Source organism: Eumetopias jubatus, unplaced genomic scaffold (genome assembly GCF_037043125.1).
Source record: "Eumetopias jubatus isolate StellerSeaLion01/CBP00866 unplaced genomic scaffold, mEumJub1_p1.0 scaffold_7, whole genome shotgun sequence".
Lineage (NCBI taxonomy): Eukaryota > Metazoa > Chordata > Mammalia > Carnivora > Otariidae > Eumetopias > Eumetopias jubatus.
In genome coordinates this window covers 8179570-8198292 of record NW_028274813.1, presented here as the reverse complement: position 1 = coordinate 8198292, position 18723 = coordinate 8179570, and the positions used below count along the sequence as shown (strand labels likewise).

At 38.7% G+C, this 18723-nt stretch overlaps 1 protein-coding gene across 7 annotated transcripts in view; it reads left to right on the top strand.

Moving 5' to 3' along the window:
* Nucleotides 1-18723, top strand: part of VRK1 (VRK serine/threonine kinase 1) — a 114598-nt gene that overhangs the window by 34367 nt on the left and 61508 nt on the right. For all 7 annotated transcript variants that reach the window (XR_015768460.1, XR_015768461.1, XR_015768462.1 and 4 more), the window contains exons 2-3: nt 6194-6358; nt 11244-11299. Coding sequence is in view for 3 of the 7 variants with exons in the window: in XM_028099098.2 (XP_027954899.1) it covers nt 6194-6358; nt 11244-11299 (221 nt within the window). In the remaining 4 variants the exon portion in view is untranslated. The remainder of the gene's footprint in view (nt 1-6193; nt 6359-11243; nt 11300-18723) is intronic.

The following is an 18723-nucleotide window of genomic DNA, read 5'->3' as shown; positions in this document are numbered from 1 at the left end:
ATTCAAATTAGTGTTTTAAGTTCTTTAGGAACGTCACTGAATAATTGAGGCAAATGCTTATGGTTGTAAAACTTAACAGTTTTTGAGCAGGGGCTTCTGGTGTTAAATACTTCTTTCTTCTTTTCAGAAATCACCTGAAAAGCAGCAAGGAGATTGAGAAACACAGCTCTCATATTCTCTGAAAGTAGGAGACTTCTGTGACCCTGAACCAGGAAATAAGACGGGTGGCCAAATGCTGTGAAAGTGAAGTGGGGGTGTGGTAGGACGTGGAAAGGGGACACTGGCGGGGCTGGGACACAGACCTCAGGCCAAGCTGGAGGAGGGGTGTTCACCAGAGTCAGTTGGGGCACAACCGATAAGCCTTTGTTTAGAAGAATAGGAAATGGTGTTCTGGTGTTGGCAGAACAACTTTATATGAAAAAAAGAGAAAAAAAAGGAACAACGTTGTGTGAACTTTTTTTGTCCTTAGTTTACTTAGGCCGTATGGTATATTTAAGTTCCTTGAACCCTGTGGATCTCCCTAATGTGCACGCATGACTGAGGAAAAGAAAAGAAACTGGATAACCATTTGGAAAATTCTGGATTCCTCTGATTATCTTATACCAGTATAAGTGTAGATAAATCAGAATTTCATCAGCCAAATATGAAACCATAAAAAAACTAAAAGAAGACATGGGAGATATTTGAAAAGAGTAATTTGACTGGGAGGGGACTTTGCAAGGATGACATAAAGTCCAAAAGCTAAAAATAAACAATATCAAAAGATAAATAGGGAAGACTATTTGCAATATAAAGAGCTAATTTCTTCACTAGAGAATATATAGGAAGTACCTATAAATAAAAAAGCAAAAGGCAACTGATAGTTCTTAGGAAATGAAGTACAGATTTTACTTAGTGCGTGCGCGCGTGTGTGTCTGATTGGACAAGCTCATAGAGTATGAAAAGATTCTCAGTTTCTGTCCCTTGGTGATTGTTAACTATAGGAACAGCAATTTTTTAAGGCTTAAAACCATAAAATATTTCACAATACAGAAGACCTTATGAAGCAGATACAGACCTAATGAATTATAAGGTACTGTTAGAACTGCCACCCACATCATGAACTAACCACCTGCCCGGCCTCATCACAACTTTCTTACACTTCCTGAAAGTAACTTTTGTCTTTAGGGCGATCGCTGCCTTTTTTTTTTATTGGTTTACCACGCAGATATGCATCCCTAAACTGCGGTGTAGTTTTGCCTGATTTTCTTTTGTTTTGGATATGTTGTTTTAAGTCTTTCTGCATCTGGTTCTCTTCTCTCCCGTCTCTTCTTTTTTGCCCTTTATCTGTTGAAAAAATGGGATTATATGTACTCTAGGGTTTCTCACCCTTGGGACTTTGCTGATTGCATTCCTCTGCTATAGTTGGTCGTGTTCTTCTGTTCTTTTCATATCCTGTGAATCGATAGGCTTGATCAGATTCAGGGTCTATTTAATTTTTTATTTTTATTTTTTGGCAAGATTACTTCATGGGTAGTGGCATGTACTTTTATCAAGAGGCGTATAATATGTCTGGACGTCTCTCATATTTTGATGTTAGTAGCTATCAGTGCTCAGTGTCTAGATCCATTAATTCATTAGGAGGTGGAAATGGTGTTAACCTAAAACCATTCTTATTCATTTATTAGCTGAAATTTTTCCATAAGGAGAAATTTCTCTTCATCTAATATTTGGTTACCCAGTGGTACAATTCATATAAGAAAGAAAGGATAAATGCTTGATTCTTTTCCTTCCTTTTTTTTTTAAAGCAGCTTTCAAAATTGAGTGGTTTCCTATTATTCTCTAGAGGTGACCGCTTAGGTTTTCTTAACTATTACAAACTCTTGGATTTACCCATTTTATGTGTTTTAATCCATAGCAGTTATTATCTTTATTGACTCAAATTGGCCCATCTTTGGTCAGTGGGAACACCTAAGTTGGTTCCTTAGACATGTCTGACATCACTCTAGTAGTTTCTGATAGCTTCCTTGACACCTGGAAATGACAAGATGTTCCAAGTCTGTCTTGTACATTTCTGGCTCCACATCTGGAATCAGTCCTCTCTTCAAGGAATCTGGTTTCTTTGACAAGAAACAGTATTTTTAAGAATACAATTTGTATACTAGAGATACTCATTACTACTGGGTTGGTTATTTGTTTCTAAGCTTTTTTGTGGCTAGGCCTAGGAAATGCAAAGGGGGTGTGTGTGTGTGCGTGTGTGTGTGCGCGTGTGCACGCGCATGCGTGCACGTTGTAAAAAATAAAATAACCTCTGAAAACTATTTTCAAATAAAGCATTTTTAACCTCTTCTGTCATCTGTATCCCCTTTCTTTCGTATTTGAATCTCGATTTTTAAGGATACAAGGGGATGGCACAATTAAAATATCACATAGTTACTCATTTGCATTATTCCACAGCTATGTGTACAGTAACCTTAGTTTACAAAACCAAGTATCACTTATAGTATGATTCCTGGAGAGCTGGGTGTTTTTGCGTATGTTCTCCCGTGTTTTACAGTTGTACCGTATCCCCTTCATCAGGACTGTGCCCATTATATATTGTGTCTTCTCCTTAGGGTCCTTGTTGAGTCTTCTACAAATTAGTACCTGCTTCCTGCGCACCCTCAGTTCTTACAGCGGTGTTTCTTGAGGCATTCTGGATACCTGAGGCTTGTTCCTGGTGGATGTTTCTTGAGGCGTTCTGGATACCTGAGGCTTGTTCCTGGTGGATGTTTCTTGAGGCGTTCTGGATACCTGAGGCTTGTTCCTGGTGGATTCTTATTCCCTTTTTCCATGCGGAGAACACACTGGTCTTTATACTTGAAATTTAACTGAGTATAAAATCTTCAGTTCTTGTTTTGTCTTAACTGCGTTACTTCCCCTTTTTTTTCTGGCATAAGTGTTGCTGTCAGAGTGATGACAGTCTTATTTATTTTCCTTATAAAAGATCTGTTTTTGGCCAGGATGCTCAAAGAACACTTTCTTTTTCGTGGAGTTCTGTAATTTTACTAGGTGATGTCGGAGTGTGGGTTGTCCTGGGCTGATTTCTCCACGTACTGTGTAAGGTGTGACCTTTCATTTTGTAATTTCACTTTTTTTTTTTTTTAAGTTTAGGAAAGTCTTCTTTGATTAAAGCATTTTTAGTATTCTGTTCCCTTGCTTTGAGTTTCTTTGTTGTATGTTCACTGGCTTTTCTTTTTCTGCATTCTAAATCTATGATTTTCTCTTGAAATATTTATCTTTTTCCCCCTTTTTGATTTTTAAATTTTTTTCCTTTTCACTTTCTATTTTTGTTAAGTCACTGTGTTTAAATTGTCTTCAGTCTGATGTTCCTTCTAGCTTAGTTTTCATCTCTCAAATGATTGTGACTTTTTAGTTATTTCCTTCTATCACTTGGTCTCTGAGTTTTTCTAATTCTGATCTCTTGTTAATCTTTCTATGTAAAGATTTTTAAGCTTGTTTTGAAATATTGGTGCATAGTTCTCAACTTTTTGGCAAGCATGTTTTATGTATTTTTCTGCAGGGATTTTTTAAAAAATTTCAATTTGCACGGGACTAGGCCTTGATCCTTTTTTGTTGCTGAGTTTTATAAGCAATTATTTTTCTTCTGTGTGCAATTAGTTCTAGATGGTATAGTTCAGGTTGACTTTATGTCATTTTCTAGAGCCTCCTCTTTTGTTTTGTTTTGTTTTGGTATAGTGTTCCAAAACAATGGAGGCTAACTTACAGATCCACTTTTGTGTTTGAACCTTCTTTTTCCTTTCTTTGTATTAGCTTTGTGATGCTCAGTTTGGATTCCATTCCCAGCTGTTTCTTGTCCACCTGGGGAGGTTTTGACCTGAGAGTGTTTTGGCTGGTTGGTCTTGCAGAGTTGTGGAGGCCAGCCTGCTCCAGCCCCTCCAGCAGAGCCCCACATGATGCTGCTGCTGGAGTATGCACGGCCCTTCCCAGCTTGGGCTGCTGTTCCCACGTTGTCTCTGTGCTTCTGAGAAGTAACTTGGGGATTCTTAGATTCCTCAGAGACACCGCCCTCGCTTCTGCTGCTTCCCTCACAGCTGCTGGTAGCACGTAGGTCACCTTGCTGTCTGAGGCTTCTTCACCCACTCCCATTTTGGGGTTTGTGGATGTAGGGAATACTGTCGCTTAGTTTTGTTGTATCTGTTGCCCGTCGGGTTTGAGTCCTGCTCTCTAGTTGTCCTATTTGGTTTTATGGGGAAATTTGGGGAGATTAAACAGGTGCGCTGCCAGTCCCACCATCTCCAGTAGCAGCGAACCTTTGGAAGCAGTGGTTTGTTCAGGGCTTCGGGAGACTCACGGTGATGGCTGATTCTGTGGGACTGCTTTTAGGAAGGAAAGAAAGTCATTCCAGAATGTATTAATTGTTACAAGTAGGCTATAGGAATAAAACTCAGAGTAAAAGCTAACCACTTAATTTGGAGGAAAAACACTTTTTGTTGACTACAATTTGTATTGAGTAGAAGGTGAGCTAGCATATTTCATCTGAAATATGGTCACTTTTGGAAAGGAATTCCAGTAAAACACAAAAGATAGTCTGGTTACTATCTTGAGTTACAAAAAGAGGAAAATTTTTTTTTTAACTCATTTTAAATTGTCTTGACTACTATAAGGAAATCATCAAATAGGAGATTACTCTGATGATTTGTTACAGTGGGGTAAATTTAGAAGGCATCCATTTTAGTATTTGGAAGTGCTATGCCTTGGTTCTTTCTTTCTTTCTTTTTTTTTTTTTCCCTGTTTTTTGGTTTTGGTTATTTCTTGCACTCAGTCTACAACCATAGCTGTAAAAGTCACCTTGTCTGGTGTATTGAGTCTGGTCTGTTACGGTTTACACTGAAATTCCGTTCAGAAGGATTTTATAATGATTAAAAATACACATTTAGAGAATTGTTTGATAGGAAGAAATAATAGCCACATTCATTTATTTTGAAGATGTTTTGTTAGAGAAGATTTAGACAATGAAGAGGGATTGGTATTCTATAGGACAAATTAAATTTAAAAATCCCCAATAAGTTAATAAAGAGCATTTGCATATATGGAGTTTATGTATGTGGTGTGATAGTGGCTGGAGATTTGCTAAAAAAAAAAAATGCCCCTCTAGTATTTTGTATATGTACTTGGAATATCTAGGCTCCAAAGCAAACCACCTTATGTAATGTAACAAACCTGTCTTTCACCTGAACAACCATTTCAAGTGTTGCAGATTGTAGCCTCTGAGAAAGTATTTGTTTTAAATATTTATTTATTTGAGAGAGAGAGATCATGAGATGGGGGAAGGGGCAGAGGCAGAGGGAGAAGCAGGCTCCTTGACCGAAGGACTCCATCCCAGGATCTTGGGATCGTGACCTGAGCTGAAGGCAGATGCTTGATTAAGACTGAGCCACCCAGGCGCTCACTACCCGAGAAAGTATTTGTTTTAAATCTTTTTCAATCAGTAGTGTCGAACTGAGAGTTTGAGTCGCCCCCCCCCCCGGGGGGGGGTTCTTTCACTACATCTCAGGGCAGTTAAAGCCCAGAGAGAAGTGACTTGATCACAGTCTCCAGACTAACTGGTATCATAGCTGCACTGGGATCTGGGGCTTTTGAGTCTAGCCCAGGGTGGTTTTTACCATAACACGCTGTTTTCTCTGAATGTTATGTTAACCTTGGCCGTGAGTGAGAAAGGTGAATCCAGATTCACTGCCAAGGGGTGAGAAGGGAAGCATAGAGCACTGGGAGTCACCAGCTTGGCCTTGTCTGTGAAGCCAAATGACCAAAGAGCCACTGTTCCCTTGTCACTGTTTTGAAAGGTCCTCTCCTTCACTGTGGTGACTTTTGTAATTGTGGGCGGTGGTGTTGAGGCTTTGAAGCCAGAAGCCAGGTTAGTCCTCAAGAGCAGATTTCTGTTGCTTTGCCACTTTCTAGGTACATAGCCTTGGACAGCTTGCTAAACTTTGCCGAGCCTTCATTTCCTCATCTGTAAAATGGGGATGATAATGTAATCTTCACAGAGATGTGAGGATGGATCGGGGCCTATGTGTAAAGTATCTCCTGTCATGTCATAAATCCTTGTCCACATCTGAAAAGTACCTTTGTAGCACAGAGCTTTCCTTAGTGGAAAATGTTTTCAGCATTTTGAGGATTAGAATTCTGAGTGTCGCTTTCTTTCATTTTATAGTGAAAATGCCTCGTGTAAAAGCAGCTCAAGCTGGAAGACAGGGACCTGGAAAGAGACGACTTGCAGAACACTTTGCAGCTGGGGAGATAATCACTGATATGACAAAGAAGGAGTGGAAATTAGGGTCGCCCATTGGCCAGGGTGGCTTCGGTTGTATATATCTTGGTAAGTGTACCAGTCCGAAGATTTACATGTTTCTTATCGAAATAGTTTCTCAGTTAGGAGCTTTTCCAGGATGTTCCTAATTATCTATATTCAACTTAATACTGTATGATTTGGCAAAGATGCATCAATGACACAGGAGTGGAAAGAACGGTAGTTGATTTAATCACAGTAGGAAGAGAGGGTGATATTATCCTTTAGATTTAATTTTATTATCCTTTAGATTTTTAAGAGATTCTGTATAATCTTAACTCTTCTGAGACCCGGAGAAAGCCATGGCCATCTTTCTTTCCCCACCTCCACTCAGTTGGGATTTTATTCCCTCTGTTTTGGTTTAATTTGGAGATTTTCAGATAACAGGTATGGATTTTTTTCTTTCTATATAACCCTAGTAGTTATTGTAGTGGAATTGAGAGAATGACCTAAAAATTGCATACTAGGCCTGATTAAATGTGCTATTAATTAAGATACTTAGCCTGAAATTTTGAGGGACCTATGTGGAACCCTGAGTTCTATAGGCTAACTAAATTGTTGATATAAAAATATTTTACCTGATTGTTTCTAAAGCTGACTGCTTCACCCAGAGTATTAATAGTGATATAGTATATTTCAGGTTTGCTTTTTTTTTTAAATTTTATTTTATTATGTTAATCACCATACATTACATCATTAGTTTTTTATGTAGTATTCAATGATTCATTGTTTGCGTATAACGCCCAGTGCTCCATTCAATATGTGCCCTCCTTAATACCCATCACCAGGCTAACCCATCCGCCACCCCCTCCCCTCTAGAACCCTCAGTTTGTTTCTCAGAGTCCATAGTCTCTCATGGTTCATCTCCCCCTCCGATTTCCCCCTCTTTATATTTCCCTTCCTACTATCATGTTTGCTTTTGAAATTTCTTTCTAACTTTTCCATCATAGGCCCTTATTCCACCTCTAATCTTGATTTAGTTATTTACTTAATTATTTAATTTCTGCCATGAGGTTTATAAAATTTTATTTTTAGTAAAGGAACTCTTTTTTCTTTCAAGCAACATCTTACTCAGGATACTAATATTAGTTACTAGGTCAGCATTAGTAGTGGAAACTTCTTAGCTCTGAGATTCTTGGGTCCTACTCTGGGCCTAGGAATCAGACGCTGTACGTAGGGAGAGGGCCCAGCAAAGCAACTGAACAAGTCTCCCAGGTGATTCAGATGCATGCTGACGTGTGAGAGCCACTGATGGAGATCAAGAGCTCTTACTCAGGTGGGTCCGACTCCCAACTCCTCCAGAACCAGCGGGGTGTAGGGTTAGCTGCAGTCTCTAGGGGTGTGTTCATGAGACAGCTTGAAGCCCAGTGCTCTACTGTACGTTGTAGATTTCTCTAGGTCAGCGGCACCTGCCTTTGGGAGACAGGTATTGATTCTTTAGGTTTGTTCAGGGCCAAGCCTGTTCTAGTAAACTAGGCTATCTGTTAAGGTGAAAATCCTCATAAACCAGGAAAGGTTAGTGGCTATGTTGGCCAGGTATATAGGTTTTGACCTTGTGGGTTAGAGATGGTAGATTCTATAAACTGTGCTGCAGAATGTGTGGACTTAGGACATCCCATGTTCAGAATGGGAACTTGAAGCAAGTAGGTTCTTCATTTTGTATTAGTTAATTTGCTTTTGTAACCTTTGGAACATTTGCAACTCGCATTGCATTTGTGCTATTTTATTGGTATTTATATTTATCATTAGAAAGTGCCATCTAATAGTACTATTTTTTAATATTCAATGATTTGACAGATTTCTGTAATAAAGCTTTGCTTTTGTAAAGCTGGATTGATCAATATGGATTTGCTTTAGTGTTGCTGCCTCCAGTTTGTCTCTCTGTGCCCACTGATACACAAAAGCAGCCATATTCAAGATCATCAACAGTTTCTACTGATGAATTAAAGAGATTGCTTTTGAATTTTCTTTGGTTATTTTCTGCAGCATTTGCTACTGTTTATGTTTCCTTCTCAGAAAGATTGCTCCCATGTCTTTCACGGGAACACATTCCCTCTTGCTTTCCCGCTGCTTCTGGAGGTCCATGGTCATCCTCAGAGCGACTTCTGTGTTCTCCAACTTTTCTTCCTTGGCGCACTTTTCCTTCCATGTGTTTTCTCTGAGTGCTCTCATCGATTTCATGTCTGCCCTTGATGTCTTTTTACTGTCCACTTCCCCATCTCTTACCTTTAGCCTGGGACTTGATCTCCTGAGTGTGGGCCCACGGCCAGGGGCCTACAGTGCGCTCTCCGTGGATGCCTGCCGGCTCTCTCATGACCAGGAGAGCCAGACACCGGAAGGCATTCTCAAGTCTTCCTTCACCAGCCGCCCTAGTACTTCTTCGTCTAGTCCAGCGGCTTTAACTCTGCGCTTTCTCTTCCTCTTTGCCGACCCCATCTTGGCGCTGGTCATTTTCAGGTCTTGTTGTGATCCTCACTGCGGCAGTGATTCTTCTCTGTTCGGTCTTGCCCCCTTGCATCCCACTGTTACGCTGTGGCTTGAGTGATCTAGCCTAGTTAAATTTCCAGAGTGGCTCCCCCCGGGCTGGGGATAAAAGTGCCAGTCATAGGAGAATGGCATACAAGACCCTCCCTCTGGTCTGGTCCCTATGTAGCTTTAATCTTCATCGGTCTTATTTCCTCAGGATCTGTGCTTCAGCCATCCTGCTGCCCTTTGCCTCTTGATCTCCATATGTGATGCTTCTCTTGTTTCATTTTTCCCAAGCTGAGGTTAGGGCAGGTACTATCTGTTTATAGGTCCTTTGTGTTAACCCTTTCACAGTACGTTCCATGCTGTATTGAAATTACTTTTCTTTCTCGGCAACAGGGCATCTCTTACTGGGTTCCTAGTACCTGGCGTATTTTGTAGCACATAATGTTTGAATTATTGAGCTTCCTTTTCCTCCTTTCCTCATTTGAACTGTGTTGTATTATTGGGATACTATCCTTATTTTAATATTTTGTACATTAAGTGCTTATTTAAAAAGATCTAATCTTGCTTTATTACTAATCAGCATCTTAGTGATGTGTCTTGGAGCTCACACCTTTCCATCTGCCTATGGTAGCTGTTTTTGTGACTCGTGTTCCTTCTTCACTCTGAAGTACTGTAGCTGCGGTTTCTTCAAAATCCTGCCATTCCCAGCTGATTGGTGGTTTCTTGTTTTCCTTTGCTGGTCCTTCTTCGTCTTTTCACCGTCTAACGGGAGAATGCCTTGGGGCTCAGGCCTAGGGTTTCTTCTTTTCTCCACTACACTCATGCCCTAGGGTCTTGGCTTTAAATGAGTAGTGTTTTGATGTAGGTGACTCTTAAGTTTATTTCTCCAACTTGGACCATTCTTTTGAACTCAAGACTTGTATATCAACTGCCTGCTTAACATGTGAACTTGAATGTTTACTAAGCATCTCAGACATAAGGCTCCCTAAAGCACCAGCTCTTTCTGCAGCTTCCTCCATCTTAGTAAGTAGCAACTTCCTCTTTCCAGTTGCTCAGGCTGAAAACCTGGAGGCCTCCTTACCTCCTTTTCCCTGCTTGCCCTCCATATCCAGTTTATCAGCATCTCCTTTTGGCTCTTCTTTGAACATATGTCCACAGTGTGACCACTTATCACCACCTTGTCTGCTACCATGTCTCGTCATAGCCTGGCAAACCTCCCTGCTTCTGCCCTTGCCCTCTGCACTCCATTCTTCACTAAGAAGCCTGAAGAATTCTTAAAAAATCAAGTCTGATTTTGCCAGTCCTCTTCTTAGAACCTTCCAGTGGCTCTCCAGTTCAGTTGTAGTGACAGCTTTACGTCACCTGTCATGCTGGTGTTTGGTCCCTGCTGCTTTTCTGATCTGTCCCTTCTTACTTTCCACCTCACTTTTCTCACTTTTCTCCAGCTACTTTGGTCTTCTTGCTTTCCTCAGACTGACAGAGGCTTCCATGTCAGGGCCTTTGTGCTGGTTTGCCTGGAATGTTCTTCCCAGATATTTACATGACTTACTCCCTCACTGCCTTCAGACCACAGCTCCAGGGACACCCTGTCAGTGAGGTTTCTCTTAGGAGCTTGCAACACACCTGCCTTCCTTTCCCGGTTCGTTTTCTCCCTGTAACACTTACACCATCAAGCATACTTTATATTTAATTGTTGTCTGTGTCCTACCACTGTTGGCTTCATAAGAGCAGCATAGCAATTATTTCTTCCTGTTCATTACTGAATCAATTTCCTAGAAACTGGCATATCGTAGGTACTTGGTAAAAATATTTGTTTCATGAATGTGGGCAGCCTTATATTCCTGACACAGTGTTCCAGGGCACCTGTGCTTTATTTGCGTGAAATACAATGACAGCCACATGACGATTATTATGGATGGCAGTTCAAAGTTCTAGCGCCAACAGCCTGAACTATTGATACAGATGAATTCTTTTTCCCCCCAAATTAGTGCTTCTTGGAACTTTAGCTCCCTCTTACTTTTTTTTTTTTTTTTTTTGCCCCTTCTTAGAAAGGTTCCCTGGTTTGTGAAATTTAAGAAATGTCATCAGTTACCATCCTCTTGGGAATTCACAACTCACATTAGCATATCAAAGGCCATGAGTACTTTTGAATTAAAGAAATCTTTAACTCAGAGTTTTCCATACTTATGATGATCCTGTTGAAGATACCAGCAATTATAAAATGCCTTCCAATTTCAGATATGTTAAATCATGAAAAAAAAAGTCTTCAAATTGATGAAATATACTGTATTGATATCCTGAGACACATATTTGGGAACTGAAATTTATTCTATCAAGGAGTTATAGATATACAGACCTAAATATTAACAAAGTGTTAGTAACAGGCTAATTAAAATAATGCTACTTCTTGTTCTGATACTACATATATCTCTTTTTCAAACAGCTGATGTGAATTCTTCAAAATCGGTGGGAAGCGATGCACCCTGTGTTGTAAAAGTGGTAAGAAAATATTTTAGCTGATTTTCTTTTTTGTTGAATGGGTGTAGTATTTATTTTGTAAGACATCCTCTTTGATAACTAGAATTAATGAAACCATAAGGTACTACATTTTTAACAATGTTTGATAAATGTTTAATAAGACACAAAAGTATCTTTATAGTTTTAAGTAATTTAGTTCAAAAAGTCCATTTCCTCTCTTTTAAATTAGAGCGATCCTGGTATTTGGGGGAAAAATGAATGAAAGTATGGAGGTGTACAAATGTAGAATAAAAATACTCAGCTCATTCTTTTTATTTCAGCTGTATTTACAATAGGTGAGCTACTTTTTTATTTATATCCCAGAAGACTATACTAGTTTAATGAAATTTTATTGTATTTTATCTTGCATTTGCTTCTGAACTTCCACTTGGTCAATTTTTTTCATTTTATTTCCAGTTTTCCCTTCCCCATCCATTTTAGTAAATTATTTATTTAATTGTGATCACTTTGAACCTTCTTTTTGCTAAACTAATGTTGAAATTAGTTTGTAATGAGTAAAGATTGACAGCATCCTGTCTGATATAAGCATACTTTGAATCGTCAGGTCAACTTACACACTGGTGCACTAAAAGGCATTTTAACTACTATTTTTTGTTAAGAATATATTATGCATCTTTCTGCTTAAAAAGTTACATTTCTAACTCCTCTCTCAAAGTTCTTTACTCTGTGTGAAGAACATGTTTTTGTTAAATAATAGAAGAGATAACAGGGTCTGTTATTTGGGCAAATTACGTAAGTTCCCCACCCCTCCTTTTTTTCTAAAGGCTACAGAAATCAGAATTATCCTGAAGTTTTGTGTTTTGGTTTGTTTTATTTCACTTTCTTTTCAATGAGGAATATATTTGGTCCCTTGTGAATTAACTCTTTTGGACCTGAATTGTTTTAGTGATTGTTTTTAATACTTTTTTATTCAGGCATAGTTTTTACAAGGAAATCCATAGATATTAAATAATTTGAATACTTTTGACAAGTGCATATACCTATACAGCTCCCACCTGTATCAAAATATACAACATTTCTATCACCCGAGAAAGATTTCTTATACTGTGTTCTGGTCAGACCCCTACATCCTGCACCCTTGGAGGTAACTACTTACCCGAGTTTCTTTTTTTCTTAAAAAAAAAAAATTTTTTTTTTGTGCTGTGGATTATTCTTGCCTAGAATGTCGTATAAATGATATTATACAGTATATACTATTTTGTTTCTGACTTCTTATGCTCCACAAAATGTTTAATAGACTCATTCATGTTGTTGGTGTATCAATTAACTCGTTCAATCTTACTGCTCAGAAAATTATATAGACATAGTCTTTTTTTCCATTTCCTGTTGATAGAGTTTTTGGCTCTTATGAATAAAGCTTTTATAAAAATTTTTGTACAAGGTTTTTATTTCTCTTGGATAAATATCTGGGAGGAGAATTGCTGGTTTGTAGGGAAGGTGTATATTTAAATTTTTAAGAAAGTACCAGACAGAGTTCCAAAGTGGTTGTGCCATTTTACACATTCACCGGTGAGGTAGGAGAGTCTGGGTTGTTCCAGATCCTCGAATGTGTGCTTGTCAGGTGGGTTGGGTTGTTTTGCAGCCACGGGGTTGGGTGTAGAGTAGTGTCTCAGAGTTTTACCTGATGGCTGATTTTGATTAGTTTTTCCAAGGAATTGTGCTTATTGGCCATTCATGTATTTTGTGACGTGCCTCCTCAGTTTTTGTTGGTTTGTTTGAAATAACTGGGTTGTTTTGCTTTTTACAATTGAGTAGTAAGAGAGTTGTTCTGGATGCAAGTCCTATTCCCAATGTGTGCATTGTAAATATTTTCTCCCAGTTTGTCGTTTGCCTGTTTGGTTTTTTGAATGCTTTTTCTGCACCTTTTGAAATGGATCATAGGATTTTTCTCCTTTATTCTGTTAATGTGGCAGTAATATTGATTGGTAATTTGAGTGTAAAACTTTTATTCTTAACATACACTCTACTTAGTTATGGTGTATTATGCTTTATATATAATGCTGACATTGATTTGCCAGTATTTTGTTAAGGATTTTTGCATCTTTGTTCATGAGGGATATTGGTCTTTAATTTTTTTCCTAATATTTCTAAATTTTAAACATGTCCACTCTCATTGGTTAGTTTTGGCATCAGGGTTATTGGCGCTCGGTTTCCTTCTTGCCCTGCAGAATCCTGGATCACCTCCTTTTTATTCCTGGTGCCTCTGTGAGGAAAGTGGTCTGGCTGGGGGCTCATTGTGTTTGTCCCCCCACCTTTTCCTTTTAAGATTTTATTTATTTATTTACTAGATAGAGTGAGAGAGAGAGAGCAGGGGGAGGTAGGGGTAGAGGGAGAGAATCTCAAGCAGACTCCCTGCTGAGCACAGAGCCTGACTCCGGGGCCCTATCTCATGACCCTGAGATCCTGACTGGTCACCCACATGCCCTGATTTGTTTCCCAATTTTTAAAGATCACAGTCTATACTGCCTCTTTTGTCTGATGTCTGAAAGGAGGGATTCCATCTGTTTTGTCCAGTTTTTATATTTGTTTATAGCAGACGGCTAATTGGGTCCCAGTTACTCTGTTCAGGCCTGTAAGTAAAGTTGATACCTTGATGGGCATATCTACCAGGCATTTTGCTTTTCTTTAAGCCCTTTCATTTTGGATTTTTTTTCTCTCTTTGTGGACCAATATTTCTTTTGAAATACTCAGTTTGCTGCTGTATCAGAGGAAGGAAAGTTCTTACTATTAAATTGGGTTGTTTGTATGGAAACGCAGAATGTTATCTGCATTTGTCTTTGATATGACAGATTAAAATTAAAATCTGCAGGCAAGACTACTTTCTTCTTAGGATCTTTAAAAAGTTTCCATTGTTAGAAGAGAGCAGGTCCACTTACGACTTCTCATAGTCTTGAGGTTCAAAAAATGTGGTTGGCTGTGTCTACCTTGCAGTTGGCTAACCTGCACTGCCCTCCCCATGTGTTGGAAGGGACAGCACCAGGGCCACACCTTACAGGCGGGGCTGATGTGTCACCATGTCTTTCTTCTGGATAGCCTCAGATTTTTCTAACCGTGGTTTAGTTTAGAATGAAGATGCTCTTCTTTATTATGGGTCATTCTAAGTATTTTAGTTGTTATTTAATGTAACGTCACTTGTACTACCTGTTTTACTTACAGAGTTATGAAAAAAAAATGAGTAGGAACAAGCATTTCCTAACTGCTTAATAAGGTAGTAAATTACTCTTTATTTCTAATTTTAAAGCCTTTTGTTATCAAACCTAGTTTAGTGCTCTGCATCTCTCCTGTCCCCTAATTTAGTTCTTTTTCCATTGGCCTGTATTACTCCTTCTCTTTGTCATTAGGACAATGATAAATAGTCAGTTGATTTCTCTTTTGCATTTAATATCTTAGCAACATTTTCAGTGTGGTAGTTTGTGATCCTGGAAGAATGCCATAAACAAATCAGTGTTACTGACTTTGCTTTTCCTCTCTCGGGGAGAGCCCAGTAGCTGCTATTGCTGGTTCCTTCCCAGATCCTTATCCTCTCTGAATTCCTTGAAACTCTAGTAGCATTCATTCTGTTTACATTTATTTTACCATTTCAGATGCTAATATCCTTCCCACGCCACAGTTGCTTTTAATTTTGTATGTGTTTTTCTCCTTAGCTGGATTTCAAGTTGTATAATGCTAAGGACCTCGTTGTAAACTTGTTTTCTTTATCACGTTTTTAAATGCCTGTTTTATTCTCCTGAAAACTTTGTAGCCATAATTTCCCGCCACCTTTTGATTTCTTGGGGCCACCCACTTTGATCTCTGGTCTGTGTCTTTTCAAGTAGCATCATTTGCCTTCACTTGTGACGTGCTGTGACATAGCCTTGTCTACTACTTATTCTGTAAGTCTTTTGCTCTCAGAGCTTTATAATATTAAAGGTGGAAATGGTTCACCAAACACAAGCCTGTAAAATGAGTATCAGATCTTTCCAGTATGAAAATCAAATGTTTATGAACATTTGCCATTTAAAACATTAGGGTCTATTAAAAATCATGTTTTTAAAGAACAGGTACTACTCTTTGGGGAAATTTCATAAGTAATTACTAAAAAAAGCATGATACAAAACTACGTGTAGTATGGAGGTCATTTTATAAAAACAGCTGTAAATGTGAAGAAAATATGTCAAAATATTTCCAAATTTTCTAAAATAAGCACATATATTATCTTTGGAGAAAAATCACTTTAGCAAATGTTATTTAAGAAATAATCAAAGGCTGGGTGGCTCAGTCGGTTAAGCGTCTACCTTCAGCTTGGGTCATGATCTTGGGGTCCTGGGATTGAGCCCGCATCGGCCTCCCTGTTCAGCTGGGAGTCTGCTTCTCCCTCTCTCTCTGTGTACCTGCCCTCTCTCTCTCTCTTTCTCTCTCTAAAATAAATAAATGAATCTTAAAAAAAAAAAACAAAGGCAAGTTGATTTTTAATGTGAAATTAGACTTAATAATGCAGTGGCATATCAAATCAAACAGTGGTTCTCCACTCCAGTTGTGCGGTATAATCAGAATCTCTTGAGTGCAGAGCCTGGTTATTGGTATTTTTAGTAAAGCTCCCCAGGGGATTCTTTTGTGCCTCAAGGTTGAGAACCACTGGTAGAGTCTGGTGCACAGAGCACCCTCATTATTTTCAGTGGAATCATGCATGCTCATGTGTACTTTTGGGGAACCTTTCATTCAGTGAGGTAGCAGGTTCCCTGTGCTTCTGGTAGGGCTTCCCACCTCAGTGTGGAAGATTTGTCAAAAAATGTGGTTGCTGCTAATATGCATCCCTGCTCTAGGAAAGAGCTTCGGATAGTTAACCCACGCATTTCTTACATTTGGTCTTGAAATGAAGTTAAGACAGTCATATTCAAGTTAGATGTTTAGGTACATACTGAATATTTTCTCTCTCCTACCAAATGACTGTTCTGGTTTTGTTTAGGGCCTTATTCCTTATTGACTTAGGGGAGCAGCCTTGGAGCCGTGGTGCTGGGGGCACCAGAGATGGTAAACTTGTATTCTCTGCCTTTAGATAACTGAGATACCCTATCTGTTTTATCTCAGGAAAGATGATGTGCAGTGAGAAGTGGGAAATTGGTAATAAGTTGGGTAATGGAAGGAGGAAAAAAATACTCTTTTGTGTTTTCTTGTTAACAGCCTTGATAACAAATTAGTTTTCAGTTACACTTCCCCTTTGCAGTCATGTCAATGAGCTCAGAGCAGAACTGGGGGGAGGGCGGGCTTTTGGGTCTTGTAGCCTAACAGTTCCTTATTTCGTGGTCACTTTACAGTGTGAATGGACATAAAGTCTGTATTTTCAAGTTCCCTGGCAAGAAGTTTGCAGACTGATGTTTAATTTCTCTCACAGACTTTATAAGAAGTGACCTGAATTTTTAATTCATATATCATAATTTTTTGGTAGGAAGGGGAAACTTTATACAGCTTCATTTTTAAATGGCAGCCAGTTGCTTTTAGAGGGTGCCATTGAAATATATCACATTTTAATTTTTTTTCTGTTGTCATCTTCATTTTGACACTTAGAAGTCTTAAAGAAACGTTTAGTGATATTCTAGTTAAAATGTCAGTCCCAATTTCTTTTCTAAATCTTGGCTATTATAGAGTTGGCAAAGTATTTTAGATTTGAAATATGTTAATAAAATTTTAGTTATGAGTTAAGGTATTTTCTTCCACAGAAATAGTGAGCTTTGGCCAGAGTGCAATGCCAAGGAAGTAGCTCCTTTATTTTGTTATAATGGAACCTTATTGGATTAGAAAAAAGTATGAAATGAGCTCAAAGAGCCTTCATTGTAGTGGGGCTTTCATTATAATAGTCTGATTTATATAGGTTGATTCTTATTATTATAAGTTTAATAAATTATTGCCTGAAGGGAAGCTTGGAAATTAAAGTTGATATGACATAGGTCGAAATGGAATGAATCAGAATTTTATATGATGGTAATAAGCCAGGATTTGTCTTAGGAAAACCCCTTTCAAACTTGAATTATATTAATAAGCTATTCTAAAAGTTAGCCTTTGGAGAGTAACTTCACCAAAATGTCTTCTCGTGAATTTCCACTACTTCTTTCATTTCTTTCACGGAGACTGCTGCTTCTGCTGAAGGCCTGGCTGTGGGCTCTGAACATGTACAGGTGTCTATCCAGAGAGCACTGATGCCAAGAAAAGAGCCACAGGTTATGGTGAAACTTGAGGTACTGAGTCCAAAAGTTAGGGATTTGGACTCATACCTTATATGTTGGTTAGTTTCTACTTCTTAAGAGGTGATGAGATGCCAAGCCCTGTGTACCGCTCTGTATACTTAAGACAAGTATACTTAACCTGGAACAAGGCAAGTTTATTTCCAGGTTCTGATCCGCGTGTTAGTTGTATATGTTGCCTGTTTGTTGTTGAGTACTCGTTCTTAACTAGGTGCTGCCTGCCTCTTTGCAGATTGGCCGACCAGTCTTCTTCTACGTGCTTTAACTAGGGATTCCTAAAGCTGGTGGGCCTCATTGTCATTTCTTATAATGCTCTGCTGACCTGGGAACTCCAGCTACACAGGTGTTCTGTCCAAAATGACGTTCTTCCCGTATTTCGTAAAGGAAAAGCAACCCTAGAATTAGTTTGGAAATGTTAGCTTCCTTATTTGAAGTTTTCACTGCTTTTCAGAATTTTTCTCAGGTTCTCAATAAATAAGATAATACCAACAGAAATGATCAAACATGACATACTAACCACTTTTGATTCAGACACAACTTACTATTTAAAAAGTCCACAAAATTGTAAGATCTTTTTCACCCTTCCATGTCTATTTAACAAGGCAAGCTCCCAACAGGCTGATATTTCTCGTTTGTCCATGCCTTTTTGTGCATACATAACTCTTTACAATCATTTTAACTGTTACTATCCCTTAAAATGTAAAATGAATGTAGTCCAGTAAAGTTGGTGGAAAACAATTATTACCGAGCCCTGGTTTCCTCTTGACTTTGAATTATCACGTGGGAAGTAAATTGTGGGGCTCCTTAGTTTGAAAAAGGCGGGAATCAGTGCCAGCAAGGAAGGGATATAACTAAGTGGACAGTGCTTGCTCACTGTGGAGTTCCAGAAAATTCTCTTTGTGACAAGGTTGGTTTCTGCCAGTCCTGATCGACTAGATACAAGTGTACTGAGAAACAGGGAAAAGAGTTGGATTTTGCCACTAATTGGTTAAGTTGGGTATTGGAATTTTATTAGATCTCAGAAATAAAATTCTGATAGCCTCTTGGTGAAACAGTTCACATGGTTGCCAGTTATTGCTTAAGAGAAAGCTTAACAAAGATGAAAATGAGTTTAAATATTTTTCTTAAACTTCAGCGAAGATGGAGCTGTATATCTGAGTTTGAACA